At 31.1% G+C, this 19,288-nt stretch overlaps 2 protein-coding genes across 5 annotated transcripts in view; one reads left to right on the top strand and one right to left on the bottom strand.

Moving 5' to 3' along the window:
- Positions 1-925: 925 nt before the first annotated feature.
- LOC126736605 (transmembrane protein 222) lies at positions 926-12,373 on the top strand. The gene is made up of 2 exons (XM_050441045.1): positions 926-1,372; positions 12,048-12,373. Exons 1-2 carry the CDS (start codon positions 1,111-1,113, stop codon positions 12,305-12,307), a joined length of 522 nt encoding a protein of 173 aa, XP_050297002.1. The 5' UTR covers positions 926-1,110; the 3' UTR covers positions 12,308-12,373.
- Positions 12,353-19,288, bottom strand: part of LOC126736602 (checkpoint protein HUS1-like) — a 23,435-nt gene continuing 16,499 nt past the window's right edge. For 3 of the 4 annotated variants that reach the window (XM_050441038.1, XM_050441040.1, XM_050441041.1), the window contains exons 2-7: positions 13,481-13,628; positions 13,218-13,424; positions 13,050-13,153; positions 12,884-12,991; positions 12,650-12,827; positions 12,353-12,579 (exon numbers count right to left, since the gene is read on the bottom strand). In XM_050441038.1, the coding sequence (XP_050296995.1) occupies positions 12,362-12,579; positions 12,650-12,827; positions 12,884-12,991; positions 13,050-13,153; positions 13,218-13,424; positions 13,481-13,532 (867 nt within the window). In that variant the 5' untranslated portion in view covers positions 13,533-13,628 and the 3' untranslated portion in view covers positions 12,353-12,361. The remainder of the gene's footprint in view (positions 12,580-12,649; positions 12,828-12,883; positions 12,992-13,049; positions 13,154-13,217; positions 13,425-13,480; positions 13,629-19,288) is intronic. The other variant, XM_050441042.1, reaches the window with a different exon arrangement.

The raw sequence follows: 19,288 nt of genomic DNA, 5'->3' as shown, positions 1-19,288 counted from the left end.
ATATAAATTGGTAGCCATATTCAGTAAGAGATCTAGCTGCTAAACATAGTTCTCTTGTTTCCTTGGGTAAATCATCATTTAGGTAAATAAGTTGCGATCCTGTCATATGACATTTGTTGCTAACTATTTTCCCAATTTACTTTCTTTTTTGCATGACTTGGCCCTTTTCCTCAGCTGATCTAAATGTAGCCAATATTGGAGTATTTTCTTTATTCGGAGCCAGGATTTTAAATTTTACATCCTTCAATTTTAGTTCCGGATTAATATATTTTAGTACATTTTCTGCCTTCGTTTCAATTTCCCTTGGGCTTCTTTTTATTTCATCCAGACTACTCTTTATTCCCATATATTACAAAATAAATAAACAAAGAGAAAGTGTAACTAATAAAAGCTATAATATGTACTAGAATGACACTAAATAAAAAATTGACAAAAAGATGAAATAATAACAATAATAAACATATACCTAGCTCGAAGGCGAAACCCTGGTTCTCCTTCTACTCTATATGTCTTATATACATGAAAACATTGGTGTTTTAAATAATTTTGGTACTGACTATTAATGAAAAAGCCACATTTAAAATAGGTACAACCCGGGGTCACACCCAAACTTGACATTCTAAAGAGAATGGTACAAAATTAAAACTAGTAAAAAAAAAATTAGTTTCAAAACAAAGGACTTACCTAGAAACTACAGAATCCCCCGCAAAAAAATGTTTTGGTAAAAACTTATAACATAAAAAAATAAATAGCACAACGGACGCAAAAAACGGAATGAAATTCAAATTAACCAAATCCTTCACGTGGGTACGTGAAACCTCTCGGGTCTCTCATTGGCTGATAACAATCACGTGGTCTCAACGGATCCGTAATTACGTACCAATGTGGATTCAGGCTTATGGAGAGCGCTTGTGTCACAAGCGTCTATGCGTTTACTAAGCAGCACTCAGCAGGCACTTCTCTAAATTTGTGTTCATCATTATTATTATTGAATATTGAATGTTATGGTTTTTTCTGTTACTTTTTGTCAAATAAGTTTGACCTTTTGAGTTGATTTTAAGAGTATAAAAATGCATTGTGGCTCTTAATCCTCGACCCTATGAATAAAATATGAAAGAAGATCCAGAAACAATGTCATCTCCAGGATATATGGATTTTGAAAGAGCCAGATTTCCCTTTTGTATAGTTTGGACTCCCCTTCCTGTATTAACTTGGCTTTTTCCAATTATCGGCCATATGGGAATTTGCATGTCTTCAGGAGTCATACGAGATTTTGCTGGACCATACTTTGTATCTGAAGATAACATGGCATTCGGTCAACCAACTAAATATTGGCAGCTTGACCCTGCTTTGGCTAGAGGGGGTATCACAGGTATAACATAAATAATGAAAAAAAAATACATATATGGAAGCTACTATGCCTATTATAAAACTTTTTAGTTGAGCAAGAATTGTCACTGATGCATAGAATAATTTTATCTTTTATTTGTTTTCATGGTTTATATGAAATACGGAAATTGCCCATGAAAAGCCTTGGTTTTTGTAATAATGAAGATGAATATGGTCAATGCAGGGCCTGAATTTTGTATGTTAGGTGTTGCGTCAGAGTTTGCTAAATAAGCATCCTTTAATTGACTTATATCATAACTTGTTCTATGAAAATGTCCATAAAACACTGAACCATAACATAAAACACTACTGAGTTCTGCCTCAGTGTATGGATATCAATCCCTCACCATAGTTATGTTATACTTTTAAAACATTTGGTAAATTTTTCGAAAATATCTATATGCACAGCATAATATACTGTGATGGCTGCGCTACTTAATTCCTTATTTTGAGATTGGATGCATGGTAACCATGTTGATTTGCAAAGCATCATTGCTGTTCCACATTCTAGAATTCCTGTACTTATAAAGTATTTTTCAATCCTCTTATCTTTTACCCTGCTTTTTTTCACATTTTTTATTGGTAATAGAACCAAGCAACCAGCCAAGCATTTATTTTTTATATTAAAATTGATTTTAAACCTAGTAATTCAAAATGTATCTGGGAAATTATGCTGGATCAAATCTGTGATGTGATGGACAGCTTTTCTTTCTTTTTTCTTGTATTTTATTTTACTGCCCAGTAGTATAATAGAAGTAAAATAGCAAAACAAAAGTAAAATTGAAATATTTAATTATAGTTTAAATGAAGTCAATTGGAACACCACCAATATATTTGGCAGGTGTCTGGTTTGCTATCAAAAATAAAAGCATGTTGACAACTGGTGTATTTACTAAACAGTCACCAGCCAAGTTAACTGGTGCTGTTCCAATTGACTTCATTTAAACTTTCATCTAATTACCTACATAACTTCATTCTGTATCAAAAGAAATGTAACTTATCTAAATCAAATTATAAGATTATAATCTTTTGCTTTAAGTTTTAGCTCAGTTGTACATCAAATGACCAACAATATATAGGGTGTCCCAAAAATCAATGATAAGCCGAAAATGAGCAATAGACCAGATGCTCAGGGATTAAAAAAATATATTTAAAAAAATCTATCTTGAGTACTTTTAAAATTATAGGCATTCATAGAAAACCCAAAAAAATTGACATCCCTGTTGCTTTTTATTACTATGGTTACAAATTTTTGGATTTCTTAAGAATTTTTTTTTATGTAACCCTGAATAACACTATGATAAATTACAAAACTAAATTCAAACACAACTGTTCACATTTTTAAGAAATTATCAGATTTTTCTTAACTTGTGTTTTTTGACCATCATTTCCCAACTTTAACTAACTGGAAAAGAAAATTACTTCACTGTTTGGCAAGTGATTTCAAAAGTTAGCATATCTAATCTAAATTTCAAAAAGGTAAGATACTTGCTAGATTATTGGTTCAATATGGGTGTATATTTTCTTAGTGCATAGTTAAATCGTCACCTAAGAACAGAACTAGCCTCAAAAGTCACATTTTAGAGATTTTTCAGGAGGAGGTTTTTTTTGAATACATTGAAATGTTTTAATTTAATTTTTGTTGAAATATGGGAAACGAAATTAATAAGCAAACTTGATCAAAATACATTATAAATAGTTATAAAGTTCCACTGTATTTCTAAAATAATGGACATAGGCTACTCGAGTCATTTTGGTTACATATTCAATGTCCATTAAGAAACATAGGCTAATCTATAATTGGGTCTATCAGTGGACATAGAATAGTTTAAATAATTTTCTTAAAATAAAAAGGTTAAAAAAAATATATTTGCAATTTTTTTGAGCATAAAATTATACAAGTGACATTGATATACTTACCGAGCAATGTATTTTGTACCCATGGGTACATATCTTGTAAATAAAGAAATATGTAAAGGGGATTTTATATATTTAATTTCAGTTTATTAATTTATTATTGAAACAAAATATTTATTAACGAAACAAAATTCATACATTTTGGCTTAAATTAACCTTAAAGAAAAATTTTTTACTCTTTGGTACAAAAATAAACGTTTAAAAATTAAAAAATAAATCTAAACACTATTCACTGTCAGAGTCCTTATTTAAATCAGAGTCTGCTTGATTGGAATGTGGCAAATTACGAAAGAAGTCGTGATATGGTTTAGCAATAACGCTTTTCTGGCACAGATACTGAAGATGATCTCCTTCTGATTGGGTATGGCCACGTTCAAGGTATGATTTATTGTTATCTTATATTTTTGTGAAAGGTAGTTATAAAGGGCATACAAATTTTTGTTTCTATTCTGCCCTGCACAATTATCCGAATAGAAACAGAATTCATTGACACCCTTTTTAATATGATCTGTTATAAACATTAGAAGACAGCTTCCTATTTCCGAGGACCCTCTTTTTGCAATACATTCATACCACATAAAGCAGTTGCAGTCCTTCGTAGCCAAATCAAATATAGTAAAATTAAATGTCGATAACTTAAGCTTATAATAAGCAAGGCCTACCTCTGATTTTGGAACGGGCAATATCTGTTGCAGATCGAAAACAGCCACACACATTTGAGAATTAACTTTTGCATTTTCTTTATCAGAATTCTTTAAATCCCTTGCAATATTTTTGTTCTCTATATGATTCTGATACTGCACCTCCAACTCTATCTTTTCCTCGGATGTAGAATTTTGATATTTGTAGCAAATATCACACAGGTCTTTCTTTGGGCGATGAAACGACATGTTGAATTCCGTATTAAATATGTGTCTATACATGCTTTCTGTAGCAGGCGGAGAGATATTGTTTTCTTCACAATACTCAACATAAAGGCTATACATTTTTAGCACATTAAGTGACGCTGGTAAATACAATCTTGAAGAGTTTTTACGACAATAGTGACTTTCAATGGTCTCGAAGGAATTGATATGTTGCTTAATAGTTTGCTTCACTGCCTCATCTACGATGTTATTTTTGGATGCCCGGCCTCTTTTGTCATCTTGAACTAAACCTGCACTTCCTAGTTTCTTAAAAACTGTTTTGACTACCTGAGGACTTATGTTTAATGTGTTGATGAAAAAGGTTTTGCAAACTTGAATGTTGCTGTTTTCAAATAGTAAAAAATAACGGAACGTAAATGATCGTCTGCTATCGGCAGCTTCATCAGCAGCGGTACCTCTTTTTCGTTGTCTTACTTTGCTAGAAAATCTCTTTGTCTATTGATATCCCCCATAGACCAGTATTCCTCAAATACAACGACTCTTTGGTCCTCTGTAATTTTTTCGGTACATTTCATTCGACAATTTTGGCAAGCAACTTTTATACTTCGATTGGGTTGAGCATTTCCTTTCCAATTTCTATATGACTTTCCGGAGTTTCGACATTTTTTTATTATTGATCTTTTCCAGCTTTCTGTATTGCGCTTTCTTTTTCGTGACGATTTTGCTTGCTCACTGACATTTTCTTTTTCATTTTCTTCACTTTCTTCCACTTCGGAAGAGTTTTCCTTGTAGTCGGGATCATTTGATTCGTTATCACTCTTAAAAGGATCAGACTCTGAGGAAGATAAGTCTAAGTCCATTTCAAGCTGTGTGTTCTGTTGAAGCGGTCGAAGGTTACTTGTGGAAGGCAAAACCGAGGGCAAAACTATCATTTCCTTCTCTTTAGGAGATTGTGCCAAATTTGCAGGGCTCCTAATAGCAGGATGATGAGAAGTATCATCAGGCAACATCTGTCTTCTTATTTCTTCAATTGTCTTTATATCTGAAGCAAAAATCGAATTGAAATAAGTGAAAGTTTTGATTATATCAACTTCGGGAGGTGGTACCAAATCCGCACTTTTGGCCATTATAGATTCCATTGTCAAGGAGCTATTGCATTTAGTAGCTAAACATTCCATAGTCTCCAAACGTGTACCGAGGTCTCTTAATACATCTTTACATTTTGAATCTGAAAGCAAAATGAAGACTTATTAAGAGACTATTCAATATTCGTATAGGATAACACTAAAATTGTTTGCCTTTTTAATATACAGGGTGTTTGGCAGATGGTTGAACAAAAAAAAACAGCAAAAAGGTGTGGCGATAATATGCTACTTACTTAGCCTATAAATGTGCCTTAGGCTCAAAGGTTTAGAACTTTTATAAAAATGAATAAAAAAATCCGAAACGCATCACCTAAAGCCAAATAACTTATAAAAATGCAGAAATACACACAGTGGTGATCACATAAATAGCACACCCTAAAATTTGTAAAAAAAAATCTGTACCAATTATTATAAAGAACCAATACCGCATTTTAAAACTTCAATCCGTTTCTCAGTTGACGTGTTTCGGCGATTTTTTTTATAAAGTTTTTATAGTGCCTTTTTGTCACCATTAAAAAAAAAGTATAAAAATAAAACTTTTTTTTGTGAAATTTTAGGTAAAATACTACTGTAAAATAACTTTAAGATTTTCAAGAGCTCTACCTATTTAATCCGAAATAATGAGTACAGTTATTATTTTTTAAAAAAATTAGTTTTTTTGCATGCGCACTCAAAAATTCTATAGGTTGTACTTACCTGTTTGTCTTGTAGATTCGAGGTTTTGCATTGCACCGACCATTCTTTGCGTCCGTTTCTTGTACATTATAGCTCAAATTTATTAAACACTTTTTAAAAAATAAGGAAAACCTTTCCCTTTCTTTCTGCAAATTATGAACTTGTCAGATCAGAAGAAGCTTAAGTCCACTATTATGTTTATTGCTTAAATAGCCTAATTGTATTACCAGAAGTAGCCTATGTCCACATTTATAATTTATTATATTCACATAGGCTTTAATTTGTAGTTAGACTCCTTCTGCACCAAATAATATTTTGTTTTGAGACTTAGGCTATTTATTTTTTCCTGACGCGCGGACTTGTGTATCGTTCGGGAGTTACGCTACTTCTGCACTGAACCCGGGCGGCCCGACTCGATGCGGTGGTGGGGGAATGTCATTTTTGGGAATTTTGGACATAGGCTAGTTCTGATCTGAAGTGACGAAATGTACGCTGCTACTCTAAGCTAAGTTTATAATTGTACAGTACAATAAAACTTCACTTAAGTTGCAACTAATGCTCAAATTGTCTGCCTCCATTCCTGATACGGCGTTTTAAATTGGATTAGTGTACACTTTTTCTTAATTTTAATTCCAAACTTTTTATGAATTATTGTTCCCCGTAAAGTAGGTAAATTTAAATAATTTATTCAAAAGATAATGATTCTTGAAAAGAATTCTACGGTCCGATGAATCGTCTTTTAAGAAGGATGGATACATAAATCTCCACAACATACATGAGTGGTATGTGAAAAATCCACATTTACACTGAGAGGACCGGTCAAAATACTAGTTTAGAGTAAACCTGTGGACAGGAATACTTAATGGTAAGCTTATTGGACCATTCAAGTTGTCGGAAAATTTGAACGCTGAAGTTCACCTAAATTTCTTGGAAAATCATTTACCAGAATTTTGACCGGTTGTTACTTAAAGATCATAGAATTATTAAATTGATTTAAGATTTAATTGACAAAGTAAGAAAAAGGAAAGCAGAAATGGGTTTTCATAGAAATTAAGAGACAATTATTGTTGTAAGATCTCGGTTTTGAAAGAAAGAAAGAAAGAAAGAAAATGTGCTATATTACGTAAGACAACAAAATCTTGTGTACAAGCATCCTAAAAACTAAAAAATTCCAAATTCACTTTAAATTTCAAACAAACATAACTTCTAAAACACTTTACCATAAAATTTACACACCTTACCAAAATTAATCATAACAAAACAGACTGAGAAAAAAAAGCATCTTTTTGATAAATTTCATTAAAAAATAAGTAAAGCTGTCAATAAAACAGAATTTAGAAGAAGTAAATTACATTATTTAACAGGAAACAAAACTAAAACACTAAAATGATGTCAGAGCACAGGTTAAAAGGTATCATTAAAAAAATCGTCAAGGCTATAATATGCCCTGGATAATAAAAGTGATTTTAATTCCTTTTTGAATCTCTTAACTTCTAAAATTTGTCTGAATTGAGTTCTTCGTGAGGGAGGATGTAGGGAAAATCGTTAACCTGGCGAGTCATATGACCAGTGTTAGAGGGAGGTTTAGGACATTTATGAATAAGAGTAGCTGTTTCTAAGATAAAGAGTTAGGATTTTTTGAAATATAAAGAGAGGTTTACAAGAATCTCTTAACCCAGCGGAACATAGGTCTTTGTAGATTAAATAATTTTTGGTGAGGTTTATAATTAGATTTTCTAATAAGGTTTTGAGATTTCCATTTCAGGTTATTATAAATTATAACTGTTAATAATAACGGTAAAATATTTCTCAATGTGCCGTGGAGATAGGTTTGGTTTATTTATTTCAATTTTATTTAATATTTTATAAATTGACTCCGATATATTATTACTTACTTTTAGAGTATGATAAAGTTCATTAAATGATTTTATCGTGTTTTGACATAAATTTGATGGGTTAATTAGAGAAGTAAATTATTTGATTTAGTAATTTTTATTCCTTTAAAATATTTCTTTTTTATCGCTTATTAAACTTTTTTAAAAAATATTCACAATTGTTTTCACACTTGCGAAATATCCAGAAACTTAATATGAGAACACATTTCCAAAATTAAGGGTTTGTTTGAATTATTCGATATTTTTGATCGAAGTTGAAGATCAATCTTGTAGATGCAATTTTGGAATAATAATTAGTAAAATTTTTGTTGGGTTCAATATCTAAAATTAAAACTGGTCTGACTATTATCTAATTCTAAAAAAAATTTGGACAAATTCCACTATCCAATGATTTTTGCAATCTAATATCAATGCATTGCAAAGCGATTCGAAGTCGCTTGACTTGACTGCATTGTATCTACACCTATTTCTTATTACAAAAAATAATTTCTTAGGGAAAAAAATAGAAAATAGTCTCTTGATTAGTTAAAACATATTCACAATCAAAGGAGTTTGTCAAATATTCAAATATAATTGAAATAAGGGCGTAAATGAATCCGTTAATGCAGTGAATATTATTTCTTTTTTTATTATTTTCAAATACTTCAGTTGAGCTAAAATAATTAAGATCAAATTTAAATTAACACATCAAGACAAAATTAAGAATTTAAATTTGAATTACTTTAAACAATCTATGAATTAGTAACTCCTTAAATACATTAATTACCTCCCGAGGTATTGATCTAATAGTTGTTTAAATAATTTTAAATTTGCTTTATTTTTTAATAATTATATACTTTTTAAATCAAATTAGCTCAGAAATAAGCTACCTAAAAAATAATACCTAATTGATAACAATGAAAAATGATACCTAATTAATACGATGTCCAAACCCCCTTTTTTTTTTAAATTAATTAAACGAACGGCATTGCTCTGTACAGGCTAAAGTATCTAAAAGAAAAATTTATAAAAAAGCTTGTATTAATAGTTTAATAGAAGTCAGTATTTATCACTTTTTTTTGAAAATTCTATAATAAATGAACTTCTATTTAGTGAACAAAAAATATAGGGAATTATATACAGTGATGCATCCGTAAAGTAGCCGATACATGCAATAAAAATGAAATGGACCGTTTCTGGAAAAAATGCCCGAACCCGTCGAATTTAATATTGGGTTTCGGGTTTTTCTATGTGGAAATTAAATATACAGGGTGACTCAAAAAAAAGATATACCGTCATCAATGTTTTTTAAATGAAAACCACCATTTTTAATGCAGAATCAGAAGAAACGCATTTTTTTACAAAGCCATATCCTTTGTACAAATGAATAGTGGTTACATAAGCAATTTTGAACGAAAAATGATGATAAAATGTAAAATTAAGGAAATACCTATCTAAATTAAATGTTGGTATTTTAGTTGTTATTGTCAGTGTCAAAAAGTGAATGTATTTTGGTGCAACTATTTGAACTATTTTTACATTTGTAAGTGGTGTTTATGTTTTTTGAGAGGCGAAAGCAGTGTTATCCTGCGTTTTATTAGTAACTACAATTTATTATCTACTGTTATTGTATGAAATATAAGAAAATTTACGTGAAAGAATCGAAATCTTGTGCATGATTGGTTTCGGAATGTCGCGTATTCAAAAGGAGATGGTTCAGTTGTTCAGCAAGTTCGAAATACTTAAAAAGCTGGTCGGGGTTCAATAACTGAAGAAGATGAGCTTAACGTTCTGTCGCCGTAGTGATTTTTGTGAGCAAATGCAGCAATTATGTAATGATAACAATAATTTTGTAAAACGGATAATATTTTCTAACGAAGCAACGTTTACTCTAAACGGCCATGTCAATAGACAGAATATTGGGCGACCGAAAACCCTCATTGGTTCACAGAATGTCATACACAACATACTCAAAAAGTCAATGTGTGGTGCGGTATAGTGAAAGGAAGAGTTTTAGGACCTTACTTTTGATGACACTCTCACTGGTGAGAGGTATTTGGACTTTCTTCAAAATGATCTTATCCCGCTCCGATAACTTTATATTCAGATTTGGAAGAACCCGCCATGCACGTGATCTTGTGATCAACGTGAGCCCCGCCACACTATGCTTGATCCGTTTGCAATTTTCTAAATGAAGTTTTTCCAAATCGTTGGATGAACCCTCGTCTATCTAGAGGGTTCATTGAATGGCCACCTAGATCGCCAGATTTCACGCCTCTCGATTACTTTTTATGGGGATACTTTAAAAGTAAAGTGTATGATTAGAAGATTTAGTGAGTTTAGAAGATTTAAAAGAACAAATACGCCAGAAAATTATAAATATTTTCTCCAGATATCATTGACAACGTTCAAAAAGAATGTTTAAATCGCCTTGGTTATTGTCAGGTGGTTAACGGTGCTCAATTCGAACCTTTAATTTAGATATGTATTTCTTTAATTTTACATTTTATCATTATTTCTTGTTCAAAATTGCTTGTGTAACCACAATTCATTTGTACCATATCCTTTGTAAAAAAGGCGCTCTTTCTGATTCTGCATTAAAAATGGTGGTTTCCGTTTAAAAAACATATTGATGACGTCACATTTTTTTCGAGTCACCCTGTATATTTAATTTTCACATAGAAAAACCTTAAACCAAATATTAAAGATGGGGCATTTTTTCAGAAACGGTACATTTCATTTATATTGAATTTATCTGTTAAATGTTCACAAACAATTTTAAAAGCCCTTCGAAGTACACCTGAAAAAATATTAATAGATGTTAACTCAAAGCGCCCCGTTGGCGCACGCCTTTGGCAAATTTGTCGGGACTGAAAGCGACGGGACGGTGTCACCATCTCATTGTCGGGTACATTTGAAGCGACATTTTCACCCGTAAGGTTGCGCATCTTCTCAAATATTCAATCAACGGATACAGTATGAGAGTCCCTGATACATCCTTCGATTCCATAACTTAAATGTGATTGTCCAAATGCGAAAACGAGCATTTTAAGACATTTTTTGTCTATAAAATCTAAAAGATATTCAAATTTTGGGATATTGTTTTTGTTGGACAATCCTTGGAACATATCTTATCACATTCATTATATTAAGTTATTCTTGTTGATTTAAATAAATAGTTTAAATTCTTCAAGGCGTATTTAGTAAGCTGAATAATGTATCCAGTACAATTTTTGCTGCCACTGTAGTGAGAATTTGTTTTAATTGTGGGTTCAATATAGTCAATATGTAAAGATCAACATCTTGATCGTCAAGCACAGTAACGATCTTATGAACGTGTTTGTTTAATACATGGTGGTATGAACTAATACGAACGCGACGTCACAGAAGCTGTACAATTATTGTAGTATTCTGCTACCAAGAATACTTTAGGTTGTCGCAGAGATTTGAAGACTGGTGATGTGAGAGAAAGACATTCCAACAAGCGCAACAAAAACCTATATATTATAGGTTTATTCGCCTTCAGGCATTTCGAAACCCCAATAAATAATAGCCAAAAACTTATAAAATATGTTTCTGGTATTTATGATTGAATTATTTTAATTTAATTTTTTCAATATCAGATAACTTAATAGATAAAAGTTTTTAAATCTCCTTCAATTTTACTTACCAATGATTTAAAAAAAATCTCAATCACTGCATGATAATACAAAATATTATCACACTGACATGCAGGATATATAATAAACGTATTTCTACAACAATATCAACAAAACACTACCAAATTGTATGGAGGAATACTTCGAGAAAGGAAAGACGTTGGATTTTTAAGCTCTTGCATCCATTCCCAGTTCACATTTAAAATCCGACCTTTCGAATCGTAAATAATAATTTATTGAAATTTCAACAGTTCACTCACATCTAAATATTTAAATTTTATTAAGTGATGTTAATGACCCATTAAGAGGCAACTTGTCTCTCCTACATTACAAGTACATTATACTTGTAATGTGAGATTATAAATGGGAATTGCAGAGTCTGAAGATTTTTGTTTAACACAAATATAAAAGTAGTACATTAAATTTTAATTAGATGGTGAAACGATATCACCACAAATTATCAAATTTAAGAATATACCTATCAAATTAGTAAGTTACTTTAGTTTAACTAATTTTTTTTAGGTTGGGACTCTGCAGTCATAGAGTCAGCTGAAATCTATAAAACCCGACTGCACAATATATGCTGCGATAACTGTCACTCTCATGTAGCAACAGCTTTAAATTTAATGCAATATGAAGGATATAACAAATGGAATATGGTTAAGCTAGCGTTACTCATAACTTGGCATGCTAAATATGTTTCCTTTACTAGTTATTTGAAAACATGGCTACCTTTTTATATCTTAGTATTATTCCTTGTGTTATTATGTATATTTGTTTAGTTTAATAATTTATTTGTTTAGTATTAAATAAAAAGTATTATTAAATAAATAAAACTAAACGTTTAATTCTGTTAAAAATATTTGCAAAGCCAAGGCTCCAGGTTGTTCCATGTACAACTTAACCATCTTTCCTTGAACTATGTTACATACTGCTTGGCAGTGATTCAATTGCATGCCCGTCAAGAATGTGATAAATTTTTTTATGTCGATTGTGGATGATACTGCACTATTATCATCTTCATCCTCATAAACACTCTCTCTGACATGTCCTTCTAAAATAATTCTTATAAAATAATTCTTATTATAAACATCTAAACTTTAAAGGAAAAGGATTTAAGGTACCTGCAAAACTATTAACGTTCAGACCTGGAAAATGTGCTGAAAGCTTCACAGTACTGGTTTTTATTTGTAGGGTTAGCTTTCCAGCTTTGTTAGCCTTAACTATCAGGCTATGACTCATATTCTTCATTTTTTCGACAATATTTTTTAAGGATCTTAAATTAGGCATCTGAATAGAAACCTAAAAAGAAAAAAATATCCAAACAATTTTCTTTTCTTAAAATACTTTTTACTCACATGAAAATCATCATAACCAGGTTCCTGATAGTCTGACCAATGTTTTCTGGAAATTACTTCCACTGGAATGTCGTGGACACATTGTCGACCTTGCTGTTCCCCTGAAACCTTCACATAATTTTGCAAGCTATAATTAATTAAGTAAAAATGATAATAACATATTTACCAACTCCATTTCTAATGTAAGACAAGGACTGTCCTTATTGGTTAATTTAATCTTAAAGGTTTTAACGTCTTGTTTGAGTACTGAACAAGACCTCGCTAACAATGCTAAAGAATATTTTAATTATATTTACATCTGAATAGAACCAAAAGGAAAAAATATATAGTATACCTGTAGATAATTCCAGGAATATCTCATTATAAAGTTCGCTAACACCTACAATGTTATACTCTTTAAAATAGAAGCTTACGGGTAGTTCACACCAAACCAATGGTCTTCTAGGTCCACCATCATCTTCCGAAACAATGAAGTAAATTTTTTTGGTCGTCAATCTTAGAACGCATGTTTTGGAAAATTTTGATAAGCTTAAAGATATGTCTGAAAAAGGTATAGAGGAAATAAATCGATTTTTGTTAAATTTGTATGAAACTTACTTAAAAAGTCCCGCATCGAAGCAGCTTCTATTATTAAGGCTCGAAATTTCATCTTGTATTTGAGCTGCAAGAACTTCAATAGGAAAGACAGTGGATCATTGGCCTATGGAGAATATTAGATGTCCAAGATGAGGGTTAAAATGAAAATCTATAAAAAGATAATACGACGTTTCACTTTTGGATGCCTGATATTAATGCATTCAATTAGAATTGACCTCAAAACTAAATAAAAAGAAAAATATAATATGCTTAATTTCGAATTTTCTTGTTTATTACCATTTTTTTTCAATTCTAGGAGGCTATATCTTTTATTAACTATTTTATATTTTTCAGATCAGAACATAATAATTATACTATGAATGTCACTTTAATATTACTTGATTGGCCACATGAGTAGTGTTTTACCTTAATCTATAGATTATTTTTATTAATTTTCCAAAAATAATAGCTGGGCTATCAAAAGCGTAGACTGTGAGACGAAAGTTCAAAATGAGACACGGCGAGCCGATGTCCAGTCTAATATATCACATAAAGACATTGGGAACAAACACATTGCATTGTTCAGAACAGTTATTTTTTTATTTCGTATCACAACGGACTCCCGCCTGAGGCGACTTTCGGATAATTGTACATAAATTCGTTATTTTTCGACTCGTTTATTTTTGTTATTGCATTAAAACATTTTGAATAATTAATATATAAATCGGCCAATTTTTGAGTAATAGCTAAAACCATTATTGCCTTAAATTACAGAAAAAAGACAAGAGAATACTAGATATATTCTTTTATAATGGATATTTAAAAAACCTTTTAAAACATACCTAAAGAGTTTTTAGATTCTGTAAGCAAATCCAATTTTTTTCGCACTTTTTCAAGCAGCTCTTCAGTACTTGAAACTAAAATAGTTCTAGGAAATATTTTAGTTTCAAAAAAAGAAATAGCTATAGGAAAAAGTTAACTCTCACTTTCGAAAAGAGAAAAAAACCTACATATTTCGTTTTGAAGACCCTGGGAATAATCATCGATTCCCAAATAAAGTTTAACCACCATATTTAGATTCTCTATAAACGGGTGGAAACTTGTTGTAATATAGAAAAAACGGTTGCTCTTGAGATCTGTTATGATCGGTCAAAAACGGTACATTATTCTCTTGTAGAATTTCAGACATTGCTTCCGGGGGAAACATCCACTAGTGTTGGCGACAGCCTTTATTTGTTTTGAGGCTTTATATGGCTTGAAACCTAAAGAAACGTGCAGATCTATATTTAAGGCCAAAAGAATGCTTACACAAACATCCTTATTTATTCTGGAAACTGCCTGTATGATGTACAAACATAGCCATTGCTTGTCAGTGGTAGAATATGCTTGTTCTATTCGCTAAGGCATAACGCTAGTCGCTAACATACATACATCCCAGTTCCAGGTTTGGCACTTGTTCACAGATCGATTATTTATGAGTAGGAAACTTTATAATCACTTGCTTTCTAATTAAAGGAATCGAGGAAATTGAATATGTTGGTGAAAGTTTTATTATTGAAGAAGTCGTGTCATATGATCTGACTAAATGTAAACTCTGCATTCAAACGTTCAAATTCAAAAATAATGTACGTTATTTGTCATTTAAGTGTGTGAAAATTGCCGAGAAATTATATCCAAAATTTAGAAAAATATACTAGACAAAAAGGGCTGTCCCGCGATCTTAAGTAATCGATTTACCTATAATAAAATTCATGTGTGGGCAATACTGCTATAGATGTACAGAATGTCCCATTTTGAGTACTTTTGCGGGATATCTCCGTTATTTTTAAGGTATTTGTATAAGTAAAATAAAAAAGTAATAGTTTTTGAGTTATAACCCAAACTTATGTTTTTTTAAACGGAACACCCTGTATATTTATAGTTCATAATATTGGCCTTTTTTTACCTTTTTAAATGATCAAATTCATAATTTAATGGTAGGCAATATACAAAGCATGCAGAAGAAGCTTCAGAACTATATTTCCATAGGTAAGTTAGAAGCCGTTATATGACTACCTACCAATTTTTAATTTTATGCTTATTAGATATGCAGAGAGAAGGCAACCGTTTTTTTGGCATATTTGCTCGTTTAAAGGACAATTTACTTAAGCACGGTCTTTTGTTCAGCCGCGTCCTAAAGCATACAATAAAGAAAATAGGGAAGAAAAAGAAATATATGTTTTAGGTTATATAGAAGCGACACCCTCGAGCTCATGCAGAAAAATCGAAAAAGAAATTGGAGTGCCAAACACTGACCCACAAAGGATATAAAAAATATAAGTATTATCTATACAAATTTAACATAGTTCAACATTTACATCTTGGCGCTGCCGAGCGCCGGACGCTATTTTGCCAATGGTATATGCAGCAAATTGATGCCAACAACTTATTTGTCTCATGAATCCTTTTTTTCAAGTGCGGGCATTTTTTACCGACATAATATTCGAAATTGGCATGCAGAAAATAGACATTTAATATATACAACAAGGACGCTTTGGAGTTGGAGTGTCTTGTTTTATTTTGGGAAAACAAATAGTATCTCGAATTTTTAAAGGGGGTCTTACAGCACGTAGGTACCTAGACATACTTGAGGAAGTTATTCCACAACTTCTGAAAAATATCCCTCTAGCCCAATATAGCGGGTATATACAAGATCAATTGTATAAAAGACAATGCAATATCCTAATAGAACTTCAAGACGCAATTCATTTAGCATTTAAAAATCTGAGAAGGAAACAAATTATTATTTTGAATGTTCAAAGGGTTACAAAGATGTGCCAATTTTGTATCAGAGAAGATGCTGGTCATTTTGAACATCTCTTGTAAAAATGTTGTTTTGTTATATGGTTGTTTTCTTATAGTGTTTATTAAATTTATATATTTGTTTTTTATGTTCTTTTATTGCAACAAAAATAAGAATGATGAATGAATGATGCAATTCCCCATTCGTCGTTATATTAATTTGTAACTTTTTATTTGTCTATTATTGTTATTGACATGGCCTATTAAATTATGCATTTAATTTAGAAAATTGTTAGTTATTTGCGTATTTTTGAAAATAAGTCCACACTGTTATATATTTTTGAAAAGGTTAAAAAAAGGTCAATTTTATGAACTAGAAATATATAGGGTGTTCGGTTTAAAAAAACAAGTTTTGGTTACAACTCAAAAAGTATTAATCAAAAAAAAATATCTATAACACTAGATTCTACGAAAAAAAATCTATAAGAATGAGTTTTTACTTTTACAAAAATTTTAAAAACAACGGAGATACGAGAAGGATTCCAAAAAGCAAAAATTTTAAAAATGACCTGTATCTTAAAAAATAATGCAATGAAAATTTTGTTAACAGCGTCTTTAGTTTTACGAAAAAGTAGAGCAGTGTCGCGAAAATCTCAACTCTCTATCTCTTAAAAATAATGGCGATATCCCGCAAAAGTACCCAAAATGGGACACCCTGTACGTATTAACTTAAATAATATAATTTACTAGCTAGCTAGCCTACATAATATACAGGATCGGCTGCCGGTAGGAGGCTGAAAACTTTTAACAAGGTTTTCATGTGGTCCGTAAGTTGAAAGAAACTGAATGCAAATGTGACCAATAAAAACACTAATAGCGATCGAGAAAGAAGATAAAGTTAATTCTAAAATTATGAATAATTGTTAAACTTGTAGGAGCATCAATGTAGTAGTGCTCGTTTTAAGGAGTCAAGGGGGCATGGCACTGGTTGTAAAATGTTTTAATCATTTTTAAAATTTTCATTATTTTAAAAATTTGTTTTAATTTGAATTATTACTACAATGCATTATCCTGGCTCTGGTGCTAATGCATTGGAAACGGTTACTTGGAGTCACGCCGCCGATGCGTTTTTAATACGATTAAATACGTTGGTACCGAGCACAAGCAGAGCTTTTTTCTACGCACTCGTTGGACGAAAATCAAAATACTTGGACGGCCTCTTTCCAATTTAGAAATTGTAAAAACACAAAAGGCAACATTTAGCTTTAAACGCCGTACAAGAAAATAGCGTAATTTATATTTTAGGAATAGCTGGATTTGTGGATATAATTAAAAATTTATGTATTTTTGGTTTCGTATGTGTTTTGTTTCGGGGTTGGGTTGGGATGTGAAAAAAACATGGTGTCACTAATTTAGTATTTATAAAAAATTAAAATAGCAAGGTACATATAAATAATATTTTTAGTTACTCTATGCTCGGAAAATAAAATATAATGACTTCGTTAAATTCGGCTTAGACAAAATATTATTATGCACAACAAACAGGTTAATAAATACTGATTTATATATACATATATATATATATATGTATATATATATTAGTTAGATTTTGTAGCGCATTAGAATTAGCGTTGCGAGGTAAAGGTGAGTCTGAAGAATCCACAAATAAAGCAGTTTTTCGAGAATTAATCAATTTTACTTCTCCATTATTAGATAGAGATTTAAAAGATCATTTTGAAAAAGCAACAGTGTTAAAAGGACTTCTAAGCCTATTCAAAATGAACTGTAAAGTTATATGTTTGGTGTTTACTATGAAGAAGTGGCTAAAGAAATGACAAAACTTTCAATTAGTTATTGTTTTATGATATATTAAATTCAATAAGCCAGTGGAAATATTCTGAAATTTTGGAAATCCTTCTGGACACAGCGCCATTTTAATGACAAATTGTATTTTAAATGACACGCCAAATAGATAAAAAGCGCAAAGTTATGATGAGCGTCAGTGTAAATGGGGTAATAATTATCGATAAATATTTATTTTCAAACTACTTTGTACATTGCTATGCACATCCACAATGAAACTTATATTGAGCAATGCGGCTTCAGTTAATAAGGTCTCTGTGCGGATTTTTTTTTGTTTATTTATCTGAGATTTGTTCCTTTTTAGCACATCACCTCAAAGAACAAAAGTTTTGAATGAGGTAGCGCATACGAAGTTAATACAGTTTAAGAATACCGAAATGAGCGCTGATGCGAGTTATGGGTATTTTAGAGAATAACACAAATATTTAATTTTAATTCAACCATTGAGCAAGCCGGCATATAAATTTAGATTGAAGGATAGAGATTTCATATTTTGGTTAACATTGCTTATTAAAATCATGCTACGCATGTTGAAATAATTTTTAAGAAACTTCAGATGACTAATACTGAGCCGGTCAAAACTAAAAAAGATCAAAAAAACTTTGTAAATGCAATGCAATAAATTCGTGACGAAGAAGCAGTTAAAGCAGTTAAGTAATAACATAAGAAAATTAGATGCATACGAAAGTTTAGCAATATTCACAAAATCAAAAAAATATTCTTAACAGGGATAAAGGTCCAATCCCTTATAGTCAATTATATAGTTTAGTTTTGTTCGGCCATGTTTGTATTTTCCGCTCTATTAGTCTTGTCGCGATATATCATGGTGCAATATCGTTCTTTCTCGTGGCTTTTTTTATATTATTTTTACACTTTCCGCGAAAAAATTTTTTCCCCGCCCCGTAAACTTGTGCACAGCCTATTTCAGAAGCTACAATACTAGAAAAATAACGTAGGCTAAGTTCTTATACAGGGCAGAGAAAAACAAACCACAAACAAACCACTTTTGGTGGTTTGTTTTTCTCTGTACAGGGTGTCTATTTAATATCTTGATTGCGGCTAAACCTTGAAACGGAAAAAAACCTTAAATAGAGGGAATGTTAATTATTTTAAAAGGGCTACTTTTTAAAATTAGTTTGGTTGATACAGGGTGTCCCAAAAAAGCGTGGTACATAATTTGAGTTT

Source organism: Anthonomus grandis, chromosome 5 (genome assembly GCF_022605725.1).
Source record: "Anthonomus grandis grandis chromosome 5, icAntGran1.3, whole genome shotgun sequence".
Taxonomy (NCBI): Eukaryota; Metazoa; Arthropoda; class Insecta; order Coleoptera; family Curculionidae; genus Anthonomus; species Anthonomus grandis.
Note: the sequence above shows the minus strand (reverse complement) of the source record. Positions and strands in the feature narration are given on the sequence as shown.